Raw genomic sequence first — 24,091 nt, 5'->3', positions numbered from 1 at the left:
CTTTAAAGAGAGTGTTTTCCAGCTAGAGAGAACTCTTCTTTCTGAGGTTCTGGCATTGCTAAATCCAATAACAATTATTGTACCTAGCAAAGCTAGGAAGCTTTTGAGCTGGAAAGCTGAGCAATGAGATGCTCTTATAGTTTTGTGAAGATGGAAATGACAGCTGTTCATTTCTTTTCAGATCTCTAACTCAGTAAAGTTCTGGAAATGACATGTCATTTCTAGCTTTTAATTAATATTTTTTGATTAATGCTTATAAAATAACTCCATCTTTCCTTATCATTTTCTTTTGAAGTTTCATGATCACTTCTGGTTGAGTGCTCCAAGAAACCCTATGTTTTTTTAGAAACTTACCTTTTGACCTTTTTATATATGATGGAAAAACCTTCCTTTTGCTTCTGGTTAAAATCTCAGATAGAGATCACCAAAAATAGATTTTTGTGCATGTCAACTTTTAAACAATAGGAAGAAAACAAATGTTCATGCCATCATCAAATATAAAATATTTTCCATAGCTCAGCTTAGTGAGACTAAGACCGACAACAGCAAAAAACTTCAACATTAAAGTTGAAAATTGGGGTTGACATTCATGAACTCATACAATTGTACCTTTGTTTCTTACTTTTCAATAGGGTGAACTAAGGAGAAAATGTCAACCTGAATTTTTACCAATAAATCTCAATCTCCATGGTTTTGTGGACTCAAGTCATTAATTGAATAGAATTTGTCTACGAGAATATCAGGGTAATCCATAACAACTTTTTTTACATAGCATTAAAAAAGGATGCTTTTTTTCTCTCTCTAGATTAGCAGATTGAATTACATTTTATGGACTATGAAGGAGAAAATGTTCCAGAAAGAAGCCAAAAGTCTAAAACCATCTAAAAAATAACCAAGTTTTTTTCAGCATTTTAATGGTTCCCTGCTGCATGTTAGATTTAATAACACTTACTTGCTAAGTTCTTGGCTACCTGTATATCTGTCTGTCATGGTTTGAGAATCTCAAACCATGACACTGTCAAGATGAAAAATTGGAAATTGAAGAAGTGGATAACATGACATGAATCCTAATATAATATTTTCTCCACAAAAAAAAAAAAAAAGAAAAAGAAAAAGAAAAACAAAAGAAAGAGTAAGCTTTTTCCTTTTTTCAAACTCTAAGGATGAAACTTCTCTAAGGTTCCTTATAGGGTAGATTGGTTTCTGAAAATGCCGTTGTGTAGTATAAAATCATGCAAGTCAGCATCTCACTCATATGGAGTTTGATCAAAGCCAGTGGGAACATTTAGATAAGTAATGGATGCACAACTTATCAGATACAATAATAGGGTTTATACATAGCATAAATTTCCCTTTTGTTTCAGCTGTTCTCGGCTGGCTGCAGTCACAGCTGGAGGCATTGTTGATGGATGTGAAGTGGGGTCTCTTTCTGAGCTCGATCGTGTCCTGTCTTGGTTACATTTTGATAATGCATTGTACTTTTCTAAAAAAAGTACAATTTTGGAGATATTTATTTGAAAATGTATAGTTGAAATTTGAATATATTTGAAATATATTTATATTGAAAAATATTCAGAATATGTTTGAAAATTTAGGAATTTTCAAGCTATGCTCGCTCACCTATTAATCAGTCTACTCTGAGTAGTGCAGTGTTTCAGTTTACAGGCTGATATATACTAGAAGAGCAGTAGGTTTAAAGAGCCCTTAGAAGACTGAAAAGATAACAGTGAATAATAAGGTAATCATAGAGTCCTAAAAATAATAAGATTGGCAGAAACATCTATAAGTCATCTAGTTTAACTCTTCATTCAAAGCAGATACAACTTAAAAGTTAGGTCAGGATCTCACCTAGTCCAATTTTGAAAATGTGCAAGGACTTCTTCCTCCCATCCTAGTTCTGTGTCCTTTTAGGTTTCGTCTTGAATGGACCACAAACATGAAATGTGAGGGCTGTAACCTAGCCTGAAATAGAACACACAAAAAATCACTCAAATCCCACGAACAAAACCCCACGAGTCTAAAAGAACATCATTAAAATAATAGGTATATAGTGTAAAGTTAAAATTCCTAGATAAATAATGTAAAATATATAAATATCATGTTCATAAACACAAGAAATACCCATTAGCTTGTATTCAGTATATCTAAACTATTGATGAGAGAGTATAAGGGATAGTGAAAGAAATGCATGAGTGGCCACCTCATTCTGCCACAGTCCATGAGAGCTCTGATTCTTTAGTCCTTACTCTTTCAGCCTTTCCAGAAGTTTAACAAATTTCTAAAAAAACTGAAGCAGAAATGAAAATAAGACAGAGTCATGACAGAAGTGATTTTACATCCCTGCAAATTGAAAGTATCCCTACCTCATAAGGAAATTACCACCATTTGTGCTGGTACCGGAATGCTGAGTATCCAGTGCTCTCAGCACTCAGATGTGATGACTGACCCTTAATTGTCTAATTCAAGGAAAGAGATCTGTCTTCCCCATCACAGAAGAGAGTCCAAGCACCTGATTACTGAGTATCACCTTAAGGAGCAGATTCACTTGGTGCAATAGTTGTCTGTACCAAAGTAAACTTTAAATTGTCTCTTGCCTCGGGGCGTATTGTTATGAGTAGTAGTCTTTTGTTCACCTTGGTCAGTGTCTGTAGCAGTCAATGTCTGTAGCATTAAGAAAGTAGGGAACTTTGTTATGCCCTAAAAAAAATGTGGTGTATTCAAATATGTAAAGATTGTTGCTTGTTGTTGAAAAATATCCAAAATACATTTATCATTACTACATGGGTATAAAATTACTTGGTCTAGCTAATAGCTAAGCTATGAAAAAAAGAAGATGCAGCTTTCTTTCAAATAGCTAAGCTATGAAAAAAAAGGGAATGCACCCTTCTTTCAAATGGCAAAACTGAGGAATATGTTACAGGTTGAAATACATGAAAGCAAAGCTGTCATTACTAAGGAATCCTGAGTGAAAAACAACAGGAAGTAATAAAATGTACTTTAAAATATGTTGGAATACCACCAAATTACCAAATCAAGGAGAGTAGTTATTCACAATCAAATTAATGGGTTTTGGATTTCTGCTGTTTTACTTCTGTATGAGTTCATTGAGTTGTAAATAGGGGTTACGTGTTCCAAATGTTGCCAGCTGTAAAACTGAATTATCATTCATGGGACACAACTTTTTTGATATGTCTTCTTATTCTGAAAAGAAAAATAAACTCAGGATTTAGAAGTGATGATGTAATATATATTCAGAAAAAATTCTGATTGAAAAAAAATGAAATGTTTCATCTTCATAGTTTGGATTTTTTACCTCACCTATATTTTGCAGCTTTACATTTTAGATTTCTGGTGTATGAATTTTCATTCACTCTAGTCTTTGTGGAGTGCAATTCTTGAGGCAAGAATTCTGACCTGCTGCCCTTTATAAAGACTGAGATGCTTTTTTCTCAGTAAGTATTTGTCAAGGAAGACAATATTAAGGTAGATTAAAAAAAGAAAAAGAAAAAGGCATTTATACAGGCACCTTATACATAATATTTTATTTTCAGTTTTTCATTGTGCAATCTTGGTAAATAAAGCAAAAATGTAGTGCCCTTAGGATCGATACTCTAAGGCACTGAGGTTGTATCTTAGGATCTTGACATCTGTGCCTTGCACTGGCTTTCCCTGACAGTGTTTCCAGATGGTTTCCTGTATGATTGAAAGCAGTATTCAGTGTGAATGAACATCATGTCTGATATTTGAGGGAACTGCTTTTTCTTAACTTTAAGGGATGCGAGCTCCTTAACTCATGACCTGTGCCAAACCCTGAAAATACTAGAGCTATTAAAAAAATTAAAATATTTTAAAATGAGAACCAAACTAAAACACAGTTTCCCTTCCTTTACCATGGAGTATGGTCTTTAGAGGAATTCAAAGCCTGCTTGTCTGCTTTTCACATCAGGAAAAATTTCTTTTGGGAAACTGTTTTCTCTCTTCTCTAAAAATGAGGGTTTGATTTGTTAATGACAAAAGCTTGGTAACTGAAAAGATTCAGCAGAAAGGGTTTTGTGGTTTTCACGGATCTTCTGCATAAATGCTTTTCAATTTTAATGTTCCTCTGGGTTTGTGACTGAATACTTCTCGTAGACCAAGAAGATTTAATGATCAAAATTATATTATTTTTATTTAGTGTGTGGTTTCTTCATGTCTTAAACCAGACTGTTTGTCCTCTCACTTTGCCTGAGGATACATCTTGCTATAGCTGTGTGATTAGATTTTAGATACATGCAGTTGAAAATAAACCCAATTACCTAAATAGATGGAAGGCAGAAGTAAATTGTGATTAGCACATAATTGTAAACCCAGAGATGCAGAAGCCTGAAACACTAAATGTTTAATTTTGGGGAAGTAGCACCTAACCCTTAACAGTATTTTGAAGATGAGGTGTTTATTACCTTATTAGTCAAATTCTCAGAAACCCTAAGAATGCTTTAATACTTCGAAATTTTAACATTTAAAAGGTGATAGAGATACCTCCATATTATCTATACACAGACAGTCTAAGTATGTTTCGAGTATGGTGCATGGGTGCCATTTAAGAATATGCATAGGATATGCTGAACAAATCTAGATAGAGAGATAAAATTTACTGTTGTTTTGTAAACTGTGTAAGAAAGTGCTTTATAAAGACATACAAACCTATCAAATATTATGCTATTAAATATTAAAATATGTGTGTTACATGGTGGCCATAACCTGTGTAATGTTATAGTTTTTCTAGAGTACTCTAACAGTAACAACCCAGTCATTGCAGAAGCCAGCTGATGCATTCAGCAGCTTTACATACAATTATGTCTGAAGCTGTAGCTTTCATTTTCATTGAAGAAGGGCAATTTTTTTTTCAGAAATCGCACATTTCATGGGACAGCATTAAATTTCCTAAACAGATTACTTTAATGGCCTGTGTCAGTGAAACTGGCTGTATAAGACACTTGGTATGTTTCAGAGCCAGCTGAAAAGATAAAAATGCTTTTTAGCTTGTTGGACCTGTGCTTTCTCACAACTATTTTCTCTCTGTAAGTAGTAACACTAACATTCATCACTCAGGAATCAGTAAACTAAAGTGAAAATTGTGGTATTAGTGTAGAAAAGCAGGACATTTTTGAAAACAGGAATTTAATATTCCTGTTTGCTAGTTTTTAAACCATTAAAATTCAGTTTTTCACATTTTGCCTATAATTATCTGTAATGGAAAAATGTAAATTTGTTCTTATTTATATTTTTATCTCCTCAAAGAAATAGTCAACTGTTGTTGAGTCTTTTCCTATCTAATAACTTTGCTGGTCAGTCTGAGATGGATAGAGATCGTTGAACTTCTGTAATTTGCACATGACTAGATGGGCAGGTGAATAACAAAGATAAACACCTGAACATAAGGGAAGGCTGATGTTACAGAGAGATGGCATAACTGTGGGAAAAGTCTCAAAGGGACCTTGTAACTTCTTAGGCACCAAAGATGATCATAAGACAAAAAAGGTGGGAAATCAGATTTCAGTTTTTCTTGTGCCCACATAAAAGTTCATTATAGAAAGCTAAGATTCTTTAGCATCTGCCCTCTGGAACAGGGACTTAATTTTGCATCAAAAGATACAAGACTTGCAAAAAATGTGCAAATTAACAATGTCATTTTTGTAGAAATGCACATCTTTGAACTGTTTCTTTTATTTTTCTCTTTCTTCTAAACGATTTCAGCTCCCTGTGGCACTGTGGGCAAAGAGCTTGCCCTTCATATAAGATCATTGATTTATATAAGAGGAAAAGGAAAAGAATACATGAATTTAGAAGATAAAGTTAGCGTGATCTCTCTAGAGATATCCACCAGTAGATCTCCTATCTTCATTAATTGATTGCTTGGTCATTAATATCATCTGAATCATTTTCTGTGTGTACAGTGAAAGAGCTTAACAGAAAATAAAACTAAGAGTATTACTCTTATATTACCTGTGAATCTTATGCAATTAAAATTATTTAGCTCTAACTTGGCAATGCAGCTCATAATAAAAATTAAGGCTTCATAATCTTTTTTTAATACAACAAATATACTTTATACCTAAACCCAAAAATATACCGAATAGTGAATAAATAACCTCTGAATCAACTCTCCACAGGTTCTTCTGTGAAAGCTGAAAATAGTGTATTTTCAGGTAGTGTAAAAATTAGAAAACAAGGACTTGAATGGTCTCTTTAAAATTTTTAAAAAATTACTGCAGAAGAAAAAACATTCTTCTTGACAAAGAAATGCTACCTACAAAGTAAGTAAGTGTCAAAGTCAACAAAACACAGGGGGTTTCAGGGAGTTGTGTTGGTGACTGCCGTAATAAAATGTGGGATTGACATAAATGCCTTTTTAAAAATATGATTTCAAAATTTAGTCATAGGAGAACAAAGACCAGAACCCCCTGTCAGTGACTTTCACAGTCAAACCAAATTAAAATATATGTCCTCCTGCTAGTCATTTCGTTTGCTTCCTTTGGCAGTCTTAATGAAGTATTACCTCGAGTAAAACCAAAGAAATCCATATTTTCTATTTAAAATTCAGGGTGGTTCTACTGACAGTCATAAAACGTTGATACTAATATAAAGTGAACTGGGTGTTAAATATGTGACAATATAAGAGTACAGCACTTATTATCACTATCTTTGCATGCTTTACTTTTCATTTCACTTTCATGTTATATAAAATGCCACTGTCATATATAGGCTCTTATCAGAATTCCTTGTCTTGATGAGGGCTGATAGTTGATGGTTCTTTTCTACCCTTTGAAAGGAAGAAGGACATTCTCATGGTAATTGACTTTCTAAAGGTGTACTGCAATGCTCGGTGAAGCAGTTGTGTTTGATTCAGTAGGCTGGAACTGCAAAATAATTTCAGCTAACAGCCAGAAGAGTCAAATGCCTGGAAAAATGAGGTAGCAGTGAATACCTCCAAACAAGAGTGTCAGCCATTTTACTACCAGAAATTAACTGTGGAAACAGAATTGAAAGGCCTGTTGTGTTCCTTAAGGATAAAATGATTGTGCAAACAGAAAATACTCAAAGCATGAGTATTATTTCTCCTTCTATTACTTCTCTCCAAGCATTAACATAAACAATTTTCTCTCTATGATCTTCTTGCTGTTCTTAATCCTTTTCAAATACAGATTTTTTAAGAAATACTCATATTTTCTTTCTCATGAACATGGTGCTTAACATATATTTACTTCTTTCCATCAGAAGTTCATTCAACATGGATACCTTCTTACTCTAATTTAAGTTATTTATTCATTAAAATAACCAGGAATAGAGGTCAATAGAGCTAAACTGCAACATGGAATACACTGTAAGAATCATCTCTGTCTTTGATTTCCAGCAGTGATGAAGGCATTATCCAATAAAATAGAAAAAAAAAGACCTCAAGGTGTCTCTTGCTTCTTAGATACAATAGCTCTTCAAGTTAGTCTAGCTCAGGAGAGACAATACAGTTATTTCTGTGTAAATGAATCTCCTTCCTCTTCCTTCTAAATTTTCTCTAAACATTTTTTGAGTTCTTGAATTCCTTTTTTATATTTTTTTTTTCATATTCATTTTTGTTTTTCTGTCCTCTCTGCTGGCTCAGACTTTCTTGCGGGGTCATGGTAAAGCAAACAGCAACAGTACTATCAGCCTGTAAATTCCTTTTCATCTGCAAAATACCAGAGAAGATATAATGGCTACACCAGCCGTGAAGGGTGTTAGCCAAGGAAGTTGAACAGCAATAGCTTCAGCACAGCTTCTTGTCTTCCTCCCTTAGCAGGGCCTAAACTCTCCCACTGCCTAACTGGCAGTGCCTGAGACATCGTCTGTGATGGATGGAAAGGCAGAGAAACTCAGTGTGAATATGGAGTGCAGTGGGCTCACATGAGAGAAGCAAGTGTTTTTGAAGCCTTTTGGTAGGTGAGGTTTCACATCTTCTGACACTGACTAATATTCTCTCACTTTTTCTCCCAGGCTCCCATGTTATGAGTCTTTAAGGGCAGATGAAGAGTATTTAATCGCCTTTCTTGTGGCCAATTTTAATAAAAAATCAGACTTTTGTAAAATAGAGCCCTCGACATCAAAAGTTGAGCAAACAAATCTGCAGAGACTTTTCTGAATCATTTTTTTTCATTCATTTTTTCTGTGGTTTAGTGTCTGCCTCTAAATGGAAAAAGATTATACATATTCTCACAAGCACATTACGAAGATTAATTAATTACTGTTTGCAAAACTTTTAAGTTGCAATAAGATCTAGAAAGAAGGGATATATATAAAAAAATTTAATAACTACCTGTCCAGTGACTTTCGTTTCTTCTGTACTGAATGAGTGAAATGTCTTATGGAAAAAAAGAAGTAGACTGTGAACAGGCAGTTAAAGAGTATAACAATATTGCCACATAAAAGGTGCTAAAGAGGGTTTTCACACAACCCTTAATTCTGCTTTTATTTACCTTTCAAAATTGGATTTGCAAAATTGAAGTTTATTTTAACATTATTAGTAGATTTTTAAATTTTTTTACTGTATTCTCCATGTTTTTATCCTATTTTGCAGACAGGAAAAAAGCACTGGAGAAATATAGACTATTTCTCTTGAGTAATACCATTAAACAAAACTAACATGGTATTTGTAAATATATTCAAGACTATCTGGGAACAGGATTCAAAGTGACGTGTTTGGTTTTTTTCTTAAAGGAAAATTATATTTTCAAAATCCCATCAATTCTACAAAGGCATATTTTTATTTTATCAAAATTCCCAGGAAAAAGGATCATGAAATGATGTGATGCATGAAAAATTCAGGAAGAATAGTTTGAAAATCAGGCTCATAAATTCAGCTTTCTACTGAGCAGCTCCTTATCTAGCTGCCTGCCTCCCGGGTACTTGAACTGTGGCATCTGGATAGCTCAGAAGTTAATGACCATTTTCTATATGGATTATTTTCACAAAGATGTTAAAATCAAATCCCAGTTTAAGGAAATATGAAGGGGAAAGTCATCTTGCTGTGATTCCTCTTTTATTTTCTTATTTATTTTGCAAGTGGCTACTAGATTGACATCTCTTCCTATATGAACTGTGCCCTAGACATAAGCACAGCTAAACTGATAAATCTTTTTTTTTTTGGTACTAGGGCGCAAAAAACAAATTAATGCTTCACCAGTGTCTTCATATATATATATATATATATGTATATAACATGCACTTTTCTAGATTTGTGCATGCAGAGAGGAATACAGTTAAATATACATACATATTAATCAAGTAATATCTGCAGTAAAGACTATTTGAAGCTTTTAAATCATTTCTTGATACATTGCCGTTTTGCCAACTTCTGCAGAAAAAAAACCTTACAGTCAGTCTTGCATTACACCCAGAAAGTCAAGGTAGTCCCTTTTTTGGAAAAATTCAGTCAAGGTTCTTAGTATGGAAACAATTTGGGGCTAGAGAATAGCCAGACACTCAAGCAAGAAATTCATCACTGGGTAGAACTGTCCTTTTACATGCTGACTTACTGAGTAACATTTATGGAAATAAACTTAGCAGAATATAGTGTATGTTAAGTTATCAGAATGGATGCTGCCTGCAGGCTATTGCAGTCGTTCTTGCTGACATTATCCTGTTTCTATCAGATTGGCTATGTAGCTCCCAGTACTTTGTGGTAGAGTTTGCCTTACAAGAGGAGTTCTTGCCGAAAGGAAGCTGGAAAACAGTAAGGCATGATGTCAACAGAGGGACATCACCTCAAGCAGTGTCTGCTGCTCTGTTGGGGGGGGTTGTGCTTATGTCAGTGCATGTAATAAATAATGTTGTACTTACTGGTCCCAGGCAGCTGTGGCACAAACTTAGGGGCTCCCTGTAATGTTCAGTGAATATGATTCCTCCCCCACAAATTACTGCCCGTCATTTGCACGTGCCTGCAGAGCCTGGTTTTCAGACTGTAGGTGTTGCCTACACTGCAGCTGAGAGGTGCGAGTGCAGCATGCTGAGGCCTACCAGGCTAACTTTAATCTAATTAGCTTGGATAACAATATTAGTGAAGATGTGATATAATGAGCTTCAGTAAATAAATGTATGCTGATGTGAAAGCCTGCTGGGAATCATCAGGACATCCCTGGTTGGCCAGCAACAACAATGTACAAATTTTAAAACCTCTTTCTAAGGGCTATTGAAGCAACGGCTTGGGAGTTGCTTCAAAGCCCCAGATCACCCCATAGATAGATATCCCATAGATAAAACAATTTTAAAATATTATATAAATTAACTGCTTGTCAAGATAAAATTTTAGCTGGAAATAAAATTTTAATTTCCTCTGTAGGGCTTTCCAGTCTTTACGGATTTGTATGCATGGCTATCATGACTACAACCAATCCCTCTGTGTTAGCAGCTTCATCATGACAGTCACATCTGTCAGAGCAAGGTTCTTCTGTCTTCTTATTGCTGCCTACAGGGTTCCATTACTGGAAGCCTAAGTATCATAGTTTGCATTCTTGAATGGGCTAGAAAATCTACTCTGTGTACATGCCCAGGCAGTGCTATACAAAATACCAGTGAATGTTAGAGTTAGGGCTGCACAGGGAATAGCAGACAAGCTTTTTAGGGATAACAGACTGGCAAGGTTAGTGAATATTGGGAGGGCACCACCCTAATCAGGGGATCCTTCAGATAAGATTACATTCTTCCTCCTCCTGCTTGTGAACTCACAGAGAGACAATTGTGTTTCTTGGGCTTGGAGACAAAATCCTGTATGACACGATTTGCCCAGTCCCTTCATTTACAGTAATAGAGAGGTGCTTTGTGTTTAAATATAGAATGGGAGTTAAGGATTCTCATTCTGAAACAGATTTTCTGTGTGGCCTTGGATACTTAATCTCTCTGTGTTTTCTCATCTGTACAACAGGAATAATAATGTTTATCGAACACAGGGGGCTGTAAGGCTAAATTAATTAATGTTATAAAGCCTTTTGATTCTCTTAGATAAAAGGTTTTCTAGAGGTATGAAGCATACCTATTTATTATCTGCATTTTTGTCACTTTTTATTCATGCCCTATCAATCCTACTGTAGCATTTTTCTTCAGAATTATTTGTCCTAATCTTCTCATCTGTGTGAAAAAGCAGAAATTGATAACAACTAATGATTGCATAGAAAATAGTGTTTAGAAAGACTGGTCTAAATTTATTACTTTTGAGTGTACTTCCTCACAACTAACATGTATATGGAACTTCTTGATCAATGTTTCTTTTCTTTGGTGACTTTCTAGTCTGGTTTTTATATACTGTTTAGGGTATCCACACGTTCACACAAATGGACTAGAGTATGCACTTCTGTTCTTACAATTTAACTTCTGTATCTTTGATTGTATTTTCTATTTGGTCTGTTTTAATCCCTTTCCTCTCTTACTGACTTTTCTTCCATTTGACAGCTTTTTTTTTTCCCTTCACTCTTCAAGAATCCTGAATACACCACTGAAGAATCATTTGTATACGCTGTCATTTTTATTTCCTGTTTTACTTTTTGTTTTCCCCCCAATGAGATAGGGCAGGCAGTGTGCTGTGGTGGATATTAGTACAGTGCACCTCAGGTACACTGAAACGATTTGACTTCAACTTCTGTCATTTCTAGAATGTATTTTCTTGTCCTTAGCATTGAGCTATGACAGGAATTTGGCTAGATTTTGCCACATTTCTGAAGCACTGTGTAGCTAAGTGTTTCCAGAACATCTGATGCTACTGTTGTACTGTTCAGCAGCCTGCTGAAAGTCTGAGATATGAAGTAGATTATCTAAGACCCAAATACTGGCTTGTCTGAAAGTTTAGATAAGGATTGATTTAAATGTATATCCACTGTAAAAAGTGGTGGCACTGCAGAAAATGAAATTATAGGTTGCATTGTAGGTAAATTCTATGGTGTAATCACTTCAGATGAGTTTGAAGTGCAGTTTCCTATACTTGCTTCTGTATTCCTATTTTTCTGCTCCTTACTGTTTCTTAGATAAATTTGGATGAACTTTTCTATGCCTCATTGCTTTACCCTAGTAATTTCCTGAATTTCAAAAATGCCATTGAACATGTCTGTGTTAAAAATAATAATAAGCTATTAAGCTAGCTTATTCAACATGCTCAAGTCAAAAGATATGTACAATCATTAAACTGCAGTGAATGAATGGATTTTGTAGGGAGGCAGCATGTTCATTGGAATTTGTTGAGCTCTACAGAATAAGCCAAGTTGAAGAAAAAATATATATTCAGTGACTTTGAATTTATAAAATCTGAAGGGCTTCTTGATGAATGCAGAGGACGATTTTCTCTGATCTGTTTACAGCTTAGACCATTAGACAAAGATTGGCTGTAAATGTTAACATGAAAATTTCTGAGGCCTGACCCCTAATTCTGCTTCAGAAGGAGGTGGGAAAAGAGGCTAAGAAATTCTAAAACGAATTCTGTGTTTGATTTATATGCTGATCTATTTAGTCTTATTATTGCTCTGTTTCTGTAAAAATCCTTCCTTGCAACGACTGTGAAATTTCCCAATATTTATACTGCATTATGGAGAACTTGTGGCCAGATTCTGATCAGAACATGTCCCACACGTTACCAAGTTCCTATTAGTCCTGATGGACAGCCTAACAGCTGTGACTGGCAAGTGTCTGTTCCCCTGCATACTGTCTTCCAAACCAAAGAAGTGGCTTGAAAAGAAATTAATTTTGTCTGCCGACATAGGACTATTGATCAAACCAAGAAATGAGTCAGGATCTTCAGAGAAACAACTGAGCTTCTAGGTGCAATGGAACATTTTCCCTTTTGCCTCTGAGCAGCATTCCTTCCAGCTGTAGGAAGGGGGACTGATGCTCTCCACCTCAGAGACCACAGTGGTGGAAGTGCTGTGCTCCATGCATAATTTTGTGTTTTGCTTATATAAATGGAAAATGTGATGATGATTTATTTTTCTGAATTTGGATACAGGCATGCAGGATGCCAACTTTGGTGACACATCCCCTGGCTACATACTGTAGCCTGATAATCATACGTTGTAATGGCCACTGCTTCCAAGTGCTCAATGGCATTTAACCAGTTAAAGGAGTCTGAAACTGTGTGTCTTACAATGCAAGTCTTTATGGAAAGATTAACACTTTTCTTGGATATTTATGAGATCTTGCTGAAGTCTTAGTAGCTTTCATTTTAATGCATTTGCAAGGCTGAGCGTTGACAGAGTAATTGGGGTATATGCAAAGGGATATTTAATCCTCCTGATTTCTTCAGATTGTTCCCTGTGCAGAAAAAAATAAAACATTTTGCCAAGTGAACTGCCCCTTTTCTCTTTGACTAACTGATCTTCCTTTCTTTTGTTATCTGGAAGTTAGGAAAACGTTTCTGTGATTTCACTGAATTTCCCTGGGAACATTTTCATGTTAAAGTGAATACAGCAGCTTTGCCTGAATATTTTTAATTTATGATGCTTGCATATTTAATAAATATTAAATATAAATATCTAGGTGAGTGGAATAACTTTATTTGGAATGTAGGTTCTGTCACTAGACATTTTAATTTTCACATGACTGTAACAGTAACTACCTTTACTAAAGTTGCAAATAAAGAGTTTGTTAAAAGTGGGTCTATATAAATATTAAATATTAAGCTTTCTGCTCTTTGCTTCATAAAGTACAATGTTTATTGTGACAATATTTTATTCTTTGCTTTTCTGGTTTTAGGGATATGTTTAATGTTTCAGCAATATTTTATTCTCAAAATTCTTCAAGAAGGTACAGTTATTTAAAAAGCAGTATTCGACTACAAGTCAGGCAAATTAAAATATTGGTTATTATCTCTCAACAGATTTTACCTGATTAGTGGTGGAGTTCCTTTCATTATATGTGGGATTACAGCAGCAACCAATATCAATAATTATGGGATTGAAGGCAATGCACCATAGTAAGTATAAACTATTATCATAAAACTTTTAAGGAAAACATTTTCTTATGACAATAAATGTAACTGACTTCATAAAAGGTAGGGAATTTGGGATGATATTTGTTATGAAATTTTAATAAATATTAGCTGTGAGAGAGCAATGTCTTAATCTGGGGCTTGCTACTTCACCTCTACTGACTTGACTCCATTACTGGCAATACAATCACTTTCATTTACAAAATTACTCTTGATTTACATCTGAATGATGTAAAGGATATTAAAAATACCTAATGGATACCATATTTAATGGAGCTATTAGTTAATTAAATATTTTCATTTCATTATCTACCTTGAATTGATATCCTTTGGGTATCAGTTTATGCAAAATTATATCAATTATGTGGAAAAAAGGACAAGTACAAATCTCTAACCCACTTTCTCCATCCCCATTCTGCCATTAAAAACCAAATATTTTGGATTTTCACCACCTGGAAACATTTCAGTCACAAAGTCTTGCAATCCTGACATAGTCCTCTCATGTCTAGTTAGTGTTCAGTAGACCTCCACAAGCTTTCCAGGCATCACATTGTTATTAATTCTTGGCATGAAGCATGAGATATCAGTAAACTATAATAAGTCTTTCCATGCAAATGTAGCAGAAAGTTAATTAGACTGCAAAGTTAAATACTGTGTGTAACAGATCGGCATGGCAAGGACTGGCACACTAATGGATTTTGGTACTCTGGCAACACTAGTACTCTGGAGGACATCACTCTTAGTTACTGCTTTGAGCATCTATTGAAACACACTTGAAACTGGTTATGTTCTGGGCATGAAAAGTGGCAACCAAGGAGAATGGTTCGTGAGGGAGCATCTGCCTCCTTAAAGCCATTTTTATAGGTAATTGAAATTTAGATTCTGGTAAGAAATCAGTGCATACCATGGCTAACTGGTTGCTCTGCCTAGGGCCCAACTCACATTCATATAGTTCTTCAAATTTATCCAATTAAACAGTCCCTTATAATCAACAGTATATTATAAGACTGTTATTTATGTTCATAAATGTGAGATGTTTTTCATTTTGGTGCAGTGACAGAGGTTTTGCTTCTTTAATCATGTTAATATAGCAAATCAATACCTGGTACCCCAGTCTGTCCAGAAAACAAGGGACAGATGAAGGATGGTTGTAAGACTGAGTGAAAAAACAGCTTCTAATTCGATGGCAGCATATCGAGTTACATGCCTTACTCATTTTTTATAGTATTAGTACAGTAAATGTAGATGCACAAACTTGAACTTTTTTACACAACTGATTTTTTAAATGATCCACAATGAGATTCCACTTGAAATAAGAGCATCCCAAGAGACTGTTCCGCTGGGGAGCATTCCATTCTCCACTTTGCATCAAATATGCAGCATTCAAATGTACTTCAAATATGCATGTAGCTTTGTGTTCTCTGCTTCCCCAATTAAATATAGGTGGTAACTTTTCACAGATATCTTTCAGGGAATCTTTTCATTTGCCTGTCTGACAGCAAATTATACACTGTTCAGAGTGTTTCTAAGTTCCTTAATACGTGTATGTATGCTTTTGTTTAAGTTTCAGATTTCAAAAATTCAAAGTCATTATTCTGAAGTTTCTTGTGATAATACCCAGTGGCACTGTCTCTATTTAGCTGAGAAGTTCTCAGCCTGGGAGAAAAAGTCATTGTGCTCTTTTTATAGTAACTTGTAGATAATTCCTGGCTTGACAAGAATGGGATACCAGAAGCTTCCTCACTGGAATTGAAGGGACTGCAACTAATCACGCATGCCTAAATGAGTATGAAGTGTCACACAGTGTCACTTTTAGAGCTGGAATGGATAATGACATATCACCTGGTCTGTCTTTCTGACCCAGTGGGAAATTAGCTATATCCAAACCACTCCTGACAGTTATTTATCTGAGGTGCTTTAAATGCTCCCATAATGGATAGACCACACTTCATTTCAACAGCTTATTATCCTAACTGTCCTAACAGCTAGGAAACTTTTCAAAAAATCTAATCTAAACTTTTCTTGCTGCAGTTTAAGCCCATTACTTCCTGTCCTAGTCCAAGAGATAAGGAAAGTAACTTATTCCTCTTTCCAGAAATCCATGCAATACTTAGATTATAAGAACCTAATAACAGCTGTACTAGACTATACTGCCAGCTCAGTTCCCTATCTGTAACCATGGCTAAAAGCAGATCATAGAGAAGAGTCAAAACTAGGCAAATATACCTTCTCCCTTTGACCCATGTTCTCCCAATTTCCACCTAGGATTTCATCAGCCAGAAGCATTTTTTCCCCCATGTGTGTTTGATCAGGTCCTTCATCCTCAAGACAGTCCTGTTAGACTCATACTGGCCTGTGAACTACTTTAAGCTGCTCTAGAACAGTTATGGTTATATTATTTAAAGCCTAGAAGACCATTGTGGTCACGCTACAATGATATTATGCTACCAACGTATCACAAAGAGACTATCAGGTTCCTTAATTTTTCTGAGGACATTCAGATTGATGTAAATTAACTCCTAGGAACTTTGGAAACAGTGCAGAATTCAGAAATGGCATATATCTTTTGGGCCCGCTCACTGCAGAAAGGGGTGACTGTCCAACTGGAAGTCTTTTTGCAGCCTCTCTTGGTACTCAGGATGTTCTCTGGCAAGAAGAAAATTCTGTAAGAACAATCTTCAGGCTTAAGAATTCATATCAATGTTTGTTGATACAAACCATTGAAATCTGTTCATTTCTATTGCTCACACACTCTATAAACTATGCCTCATTTGCTTTTTAATCAAAGTATTAGTGCTGACATTTTTAATACTAAAAAAAATGGTCTTATACTTCACTGCAATTTCAGAGTCTAAACTGACCTACATTTCTTGGAAAATTTTAGTTTTAATAATCTGTAATTTATACTAGACATTTTATTCTATTAAAAAATAAGAAAGTGATGCCTCAGCTTAATTGATGTTAGACACACTCTCTTTTCTCCACAACAAGCATATCTGAACTTCTGAGATACTGTTGTGTCATACTAGTCAGACATCAGTCAGTTGTCCATCACATCTGATGTGGGCTCTAAAATGTTCTTGACTCTCTTTTTTTTGTTGTTTTTAGTTGCTGGATGGCGTGGGAGCCCAGTCTCGGTGCTTTCTATGGGCCAGTAGCATTCATTGTGCTCGTCACTTGTGTTTACTTCCTCTGCACATACGTGCAACTGAAGCGCCATCCTGAACGCAAGTATGAGTTAAAGGAAAAGACGGAAGATCCACAGAGAATACCAAGTACTGACGTGGGCCATGGTCATATTACAGACTCTGTGTCCGTTCCCCAGGCAACCTGCCCCATGATTTCTTCTTCCTTATTGGAAAATGAGCATTCATTCAAGGCTCAGCTTCGAGCCGCAGCATTCACTTTGTTCCTGTTTACTGCCACTTGGACCTTTGGAGCACTTGCAGTATCTCAAGGTCATTTCTTGGATATGATATTTAGCTGTCTTTATGGAGCCTTCTGTGTGACCTTGGGGCTTTTCATCCTGATCCATCACTGTGCAAAGCGAGATGATGTATGGCATTGCTGGTGGTCCTGTTGCCCATCCAAAAGAAACACCTATTCCGTCCAAGTTAACGTGCGCCCAAAGGTTAATGTCAATGGTGACACTCAAGTTCATGCACCTTGTCTTCAGGAATCACCATGTCCCAACAAATCAGCTGTGTTTAATCATCCGGCGGCCAGCCACTGCAAACTCACTAACCTACAAGCGGTTCAAAACCACGTTAACTGCCTTTCCCCTGTGACACCCTGTTGTGCAAAGATGCACTGTGATCAGCTACTTGATGACGAAGCTCACATTCATGTCCACAATGAGGGAACCTTCAGACCCAATATGCACATTCACAGATGTCTGAAAAGCAGAACTAAGCCACGTTACTTCAGTCGGCATAGGTCTGCAGGTGAAAGAGAGTATGCCTATCACATCCCTTCGAGTATTGATGGCAGCATCCACAGTTCACATACAGACAGTCCCCACAGTACACACGATAGCCAGTCAGGTCACAGACGGGCCTGCTGCTCAAAAAGTGATCCATATCCTACTGTCAACCAGCCCGAAAGTAGCGACGCAAGTACTGTAATATATAGTTGTGCTAAAATGCCAGACAGTGACACTGTGCACCATCCAGCTCATTTTGAAATGCACCCACGGACACAGTCATTGCCATTTAATACGACGAATCACAATGGAATTCTCAAGGGAAACGTGCATGAAGCCATGATATACAGCTCAGATAGTACAGGAAATATCAAAACTGGGCCTTGGAAAAATGAAACTACTGTGTAGTTCATGGGCCATCATGATGTGTTTTTTGCCCTAAACCATCATTATCTTTGTTTTTATTCCAAAATAAATAATATTATGTATTTGTGTAGCTCATCAGTAAATTGTACAGCTTTTCATCTTTATTTTCTTTTTCTTAAGAGTCTAAAAAAGAGGGATAGTGACAGTTTTAAAGTGAAGTTATTTTTAAAAGAAAGTTATAAAATTATTCTGAAAGATAACGAGAAAATGAAGTCTAGACAATTGAATATGAGAGGCAATATCCTTTTGTTATACAGAACAACATTTCTTTAGAAACACATCATTTTCATTCATTGTTTTCACTTTTGTTTTGTAGTATCTTCAGACACTTTTTATAAACATATCAGCATCTTAAACTTTTACTTATTTATTTTTGTAGCAAAATATTATTACTGTGCCATGGATTTTAATCAGAAGTGGCTATGGTAGAAGTGATAAACAGGATTTTATAAAATTGCAGCTTTTTAGATCTACAAAAGTGATACTGCCTCTAAAGATCTTCTGTAGCATATGGCCTGTAAAGTCATGTAATGTACAGTCTCTGTTCTGTCCTTTTTCTTGTTGGAGAGAAGTGCTAGGTAATGTCTCTATTACATCTTTGGTGCTGTATTGGTTGTATTTTGCATGACATATGTCAGGATATACCATTTGCTGTTTTCTAGTGTTACATGTGTTAAAAAAGAACAAAAAAAGTGTTGTACAAGGCTGTGAAAAACCCTATTGATATTAATCTAGAGCATTATGAATCTACAGGAAAAAAATCACTCTGCACTAGTTTAAGTGGCACAATCCTTTGTATAAGGTTATATGATAGCTTTGATAAGGGTCCACTCTAATGTCTTTACAGAGCATGCACTACTCATTGTATGTGACACTGTGCGGTGTAATAGCAACTGTCTCAGCAAGTTTTACACTTGTTTGTAAAGTATGCCTTTTGAGCAAATCTGTAAGCTGTTCCATGATAACCTTTCCACATCTGTTAAGGTAGAGCAGTTTTACCATTAACTCTTTGAGGACTACAGTTATTTTCTTAAAGTATCTTATTCTAGTTCAGAGACACTGTATATATGATATTGTCTATTTAGTTACATGATCAACGTAGTCCAGAGTTGTCAGGAAAGAGAAAGTTCAGTAATTTTCAAAAAAAACCACCTTCTTAGAGTCCATCTATTAATTTCACCACTTGCTTTCTGAAAACCCATTTCCTTCCCTAGCAAATTTCAGATTGTCTTCATCCTTTAATGCAAATTTGACCTTCAGAGAAGTTCTTTATGCTCATGATTTCTGCTGAATTGTAGGGCATTCCATTCTCTAATTAACAAGGCTCTTGGCAAGAAATTTTTTCATGTTTCCATGAACATCTGGACACAAAGCATCAACTCACAGTACAGAACTGCATCATAATTATCCCTATATGAAATAAAACCACTTCTTACAAATGGGAAGGGTGCAGAATAATAATAGATTGCAGAAAGTGAATGGGAGCATAGAGCTGTGAGAAAAATGTCTACAGTGGAAAGTGAACAGTGCATCCAGAAATGAGAGAAAAAGCACAATTCTGTATGGCCACACGAGAAAGTTTGCTGTGCTGTCTTAACACAGACTTATGTAATTGCTGCAGAGAGGAAATGGCAAATTCTTTTGAGAGATCATCAGTCTGTGATTCTCTGTGTATATGTGGCAGAAATCTTAACATACTTCAGCCCATTATTTTTCTGTTATTAGCAGTTTATTAGACTCTACCTTTTTGTTTTTTAATATGTAGGAATACATTTCTTAATAGTGTACATAAAGATGACAATTATAATTGTTAGAATGTTATAAACACATGTAAGTCAGATGAATGTGTTCTGCAGTGTTGCAGGTGGGAATTAGTACTCAAAGGGTTAATGCTCAGTATCTGAGTGCAAGAAATCTTGTTTTTCTGTATTTTTGTAAATTTGAAATATATATTGTAAACTCCAGCAGTGCAATGTATCCATCTCAGATTGTGTATTTTTAAAAGGTGAGCAAGAAGAATGCACTAGGTGGTTGTCAAGTTTTAAGCCAATATTCAACAGTTTCATGACTGCTTCTTTAGTTAATACAACAAAAACCCCCAACACCTGAGCTTTATGTATATGCTGTATATGCTTGAACTGTCTCTAATCTAAAATACAGTATTTTTCTTTGTTTGCATAATGAAATATTTTCTGTTTCAGAATTATTTTCTTTTACTATTACTTTTACTCATCCACATAGACAGTGAGCCCTGAACAAGCATAGACATAATGTGAAATACCATTCTCTGTGTCTCAGCACTATGTATATGTATACTATGTAATAGCAAAATCCTAGGAGGTCTGTAGACCATTATGCAAAATATTACACACACACATACACACACACACACATGCACGCACACACAGAGCAAAGAGAAATACTCTGCAAGAATCCACTCAGTAAGCTTCTTTATTTAGCTTGTGCTTTAATCACCTCTGTTATTTTGTCTGAGAGGCCAATTCGAGCTTCATAATGGCTTACAAAGAAGTAAATAGGTGCTGCTTTCCACAGAATATCTTATGTGATAAAACTCTCTGGAATTTAAACGTAAAATATTAAAACACTTTTCTTATTGTGTTAAAAAGTAATTTAGTGAATATTTCAGGGCTAATTGGAAGAGATGTGTTATGCAATAATCTGTTTGCATATTATTTTTTCAGAAAATATACAGTATATCTACAGAGTAGGAGACATGATATTAAATAAATATAAAAAATGTTTTGTAACATCAAATTTGACCAAACTGCTCTTTGTGCTTTTGACTTTTTTTTTTTCCCCTTAAGATAAATGAGATAATTTCAATGCTTTGGAAGTCTCGTTTTGATTTATTGTGGGATTTTGGTCAGTTACAGTCAGTGAGCCATTACTACTTTACCTGATTTTCTTCCCTATAAAAATAAAGTCAATGAAATAACCAGAGTATAAGAGATATATTGTCCTAGTAAATTCCTCATGGACATACACACGTGACATGTTTCAAAGTCAGCTTTAGTTTTGGTGATTAATGGATGACATAGAAATGACTGGACAGATTTTACTGTTCACTTTCTGTCTGAGACTTAGCAAGAGAAATTTCATTTAAAAAAAAAAAAAAAGATAATTTTCAGGGAATGATGCAATTAACAGAAATCTGAAGAGTTGTTATTTCAGTATTACCAGGATATGCTTTTGCTGTAGTGTTGTTCTCTGCATATAGAAATTCCAGTTTTTGTGGCCAAATTTGAAGTCACATAGACTGATTACAAGAAAAATTCCTACCCAGCCTCATATAAAGAATTTCAGTGTAAATATAAAGCATACATTTTTGCACATTATGTTTGATCCCATGTGTTGTTCTCAAGAAGTCTGTTGGTTATATCTGCACTAATATGACTGAGCAGTCACTGTCAGTGGCCATAAACAGCTGTTCTCCTTCCCCACACAGCTGCCTGCCAGCTACCCTATGGGCACTGTATCCAGATGTTAACCCACCAAGGGAGCCTTCAGTGCAGCTATAAAGCATTCTTCCTGTCTAAACCAAAAGCAGGTCTGTGCTTAAAGCAAAGTCAAGGCCACCTTTGATAGACAACACAGGCAATTGGGCAGCCTCCACTTGAATACTAAAGGCTGAAGGCAGATAAACGTAATAGAATTGGCTTTAAGCAGTTTAAGTCCTCCTGCCTCCATCTCTCTGTCAAAAGTACCTGCCTAGTAGGTCTGCTGCCTGCAGACATCTGCCAAATCCAAACAAATCCAGGCAAAATGAGTCAGTACCTAAAATTTCTGGTTAGCTGAAATGAGTGAAACAGCACAACCTAGTTAGTGATCAGAAAAACCCAAGTTGGAGCAAACCTCTTTGGATGTTCTGTCACAAAGCTGTCAGGGTCATCACATATGGGGACATTGGTCAAAGCATCCTGGATACCTGAAGATCTGAAATTGCTCTTGTGCAGACGCTATTAAGGCTTACAAAGCTGATTTCAATTCCACAAATTTGGAGGTAACTTCTGCTGCAAATTAGTTTGCCTTTGTACAATAAAGAGATTATCTGACATTTTATGATTTGGGAAAAAGAAAGCTGTCATCAGTATGGTACTCTTTTTATCATAAGATCTTCATTGCATGGAAACAACAAAAAGGAGACCACCTGTACTGCCACTGAGTTTTTGTAGCCTATGAAAAGAAATGTCAGGCTGATAAAGACATTGGCAGCTCAGCAGTTTCCTTACCAGAACATAAATTCAAGTTCCCCTACCAGCATCCTCCAATTCGTAAAGAAGCTGTAGAATGCATCTGGATTAATCAGAACTCATTGGCTGAGTTTAAAGGCTGGCTGGCTGACTTCAGTTATGCAATTTCAGTAGTTACTTGGTGCTCTAAGCAGCTTTTACTTGTGTAGTTAACTCTGCAAGTAAGGGACCTTTGGTTTGATTGTTTGGGGGGTTTTTGCTGTGCACAGTTGACGATTTGCTAATTAGCAATTGAATTGCTAAGGAGAAAATTTACTTTACAAATTACCTTGACTACATAAACCATGGCTTTTTGTTCCTTGCTACTAGGCCTGTGAAGGTGCAAGTGAATCCCCATTCCTTTACCTGACCTATCTATTATCTGAGATTTTTCAGGAGCCAAACAAGCGTCAGTGAATTCTGCGTTATAGAGCTCACTTCTCTTCAAGGAGGGTTGAAATTTGGTTTGCAAGCTCTAGAGTAATTCAACCTCAAATAAATATCCTGCCGTGAAGTTGTGCAGCTGGCCATGCCTCAGAGGTAAGGGGTTCTTTGTAAACATGGTGTCTGTATACCCCATAGGTACTGCTGTCTCTTTGCATTTTGATCTGTTTGTACTCTCTAGTGCCTTGCAGTCTGAACAACAAAATGACTGACTGTTCCCATCAGCCCATCACTCTGCTCCAGCTGTTCGCCTTAACCTGCATCACACTGTCAGGCAAGATTCTCCAGCATAGTTAGTGTTTTCATTCACTTGTTTGTTTCCCAGGTACTCAATAACACCTGAGGAAGGCAGCAGGAGGAACTTATTTGGGAAGTAGGGGGAATTTCTGGGAGAAGAGAAAGTAATAAAACACATTATTCATATTCTTCTCACACTAGTTTCTTTTGTTAGCTCATTTGTTACTGAGCTGTAAGCAGTTACAGTCGCTTATTCCCTGATTCTTTTCATCACAAGACCTTGTTCTCTACTAATTAGAACATAGCTGAAAGTTAACCATTTAGCTTGATTTATGCCCTCAGCAATTGCTGCCCTCAGATGGATGATTTTACAGAGTTCAGCCAAAAAGGCTGCAGTGTTTTCCGCAAAGAGGCTTGACGAAAGTATGTCTGTCCACAATGACACCTGTCAGTTATTTTATACTAGTTCTGTCTTCGAGGCCCATTATTTGAAACGTTTAGGAAATATGGCTATTATAAGAAAATTCTCCTGTCTTCTTAGGGTGTGTATGTGCTGACTGGGACCACACTCACTGATCACGTGCAAGCCCTAGGGGCTCTGAAGGACCAGCCCTATAAATTATTTACTTCAACAGCCTTCAGTTAGGATTGGAATGGAAAGCGGGGGAGCTTGATTCTCATGTTCTCTGACAAATTCTCCAGATTGCCTACCCCTTATAGAGACCATGATGGAATGGAGGAGGGAACTGACTGATTTGTATGAGGAGAGGCAAATGCTGAGCTAGAGGAAACCAAAAAGGGACTGACTGAGCTTCTAGCATTGGATTGAGTTGA

The 24,091-nt window shown here is 36.0% G+C and overlaps 1 protein-coding gene across 1 annotated transcript in view; it reads left to right on the top strand.

Moving 5' to 3' along the window:
- Positions 1-21,101, top strand: part of LOC135418090 (adhesion G protein-coupled receptor A3-like) — a 262,688-nt gene extending 241,587 nt beyond the window's left edge. Inside the window, exons 18-19 of the mRNA XM_064662990.1 lie at positions 13,868-13,963; positions 17,087-21,101. Coding sequence (XP_064519060.1) covers positions 13,868-13,963; positions 17,087-18,308 — 1,318 coding nt within the window. The 3' untranslated portion in view covers positions 18,309-21,101. The remainder of the gene's footprint in view (positions 1-13,867; positions 13,964-17,086) is intronic.
- Positions 21,102-24,091: the final 2,990 nt, after the last annotated feature.

The sequence above is a fragment of the Pseudopipra pipra genome, chromosome 8 (genome assembly GCF_036250125.1).
Source record: "Pseudopipra pipra isolate bDixPip1 chromosome 8, bDixPip1.hap1, whole genome shotgun sequence".
NCBI classification, from domain to species: Eukaryota; Metazoa; Chordata; class Aves; order Passeriformes; family Pipridae; genus Pseudopipra; species Pseudopipra pipra.
The sequence above is the reverse complement of the archived record's forward strand: the minus strand, read 5'-3'. Positions and strand labels throughout refer to the sequence as shown.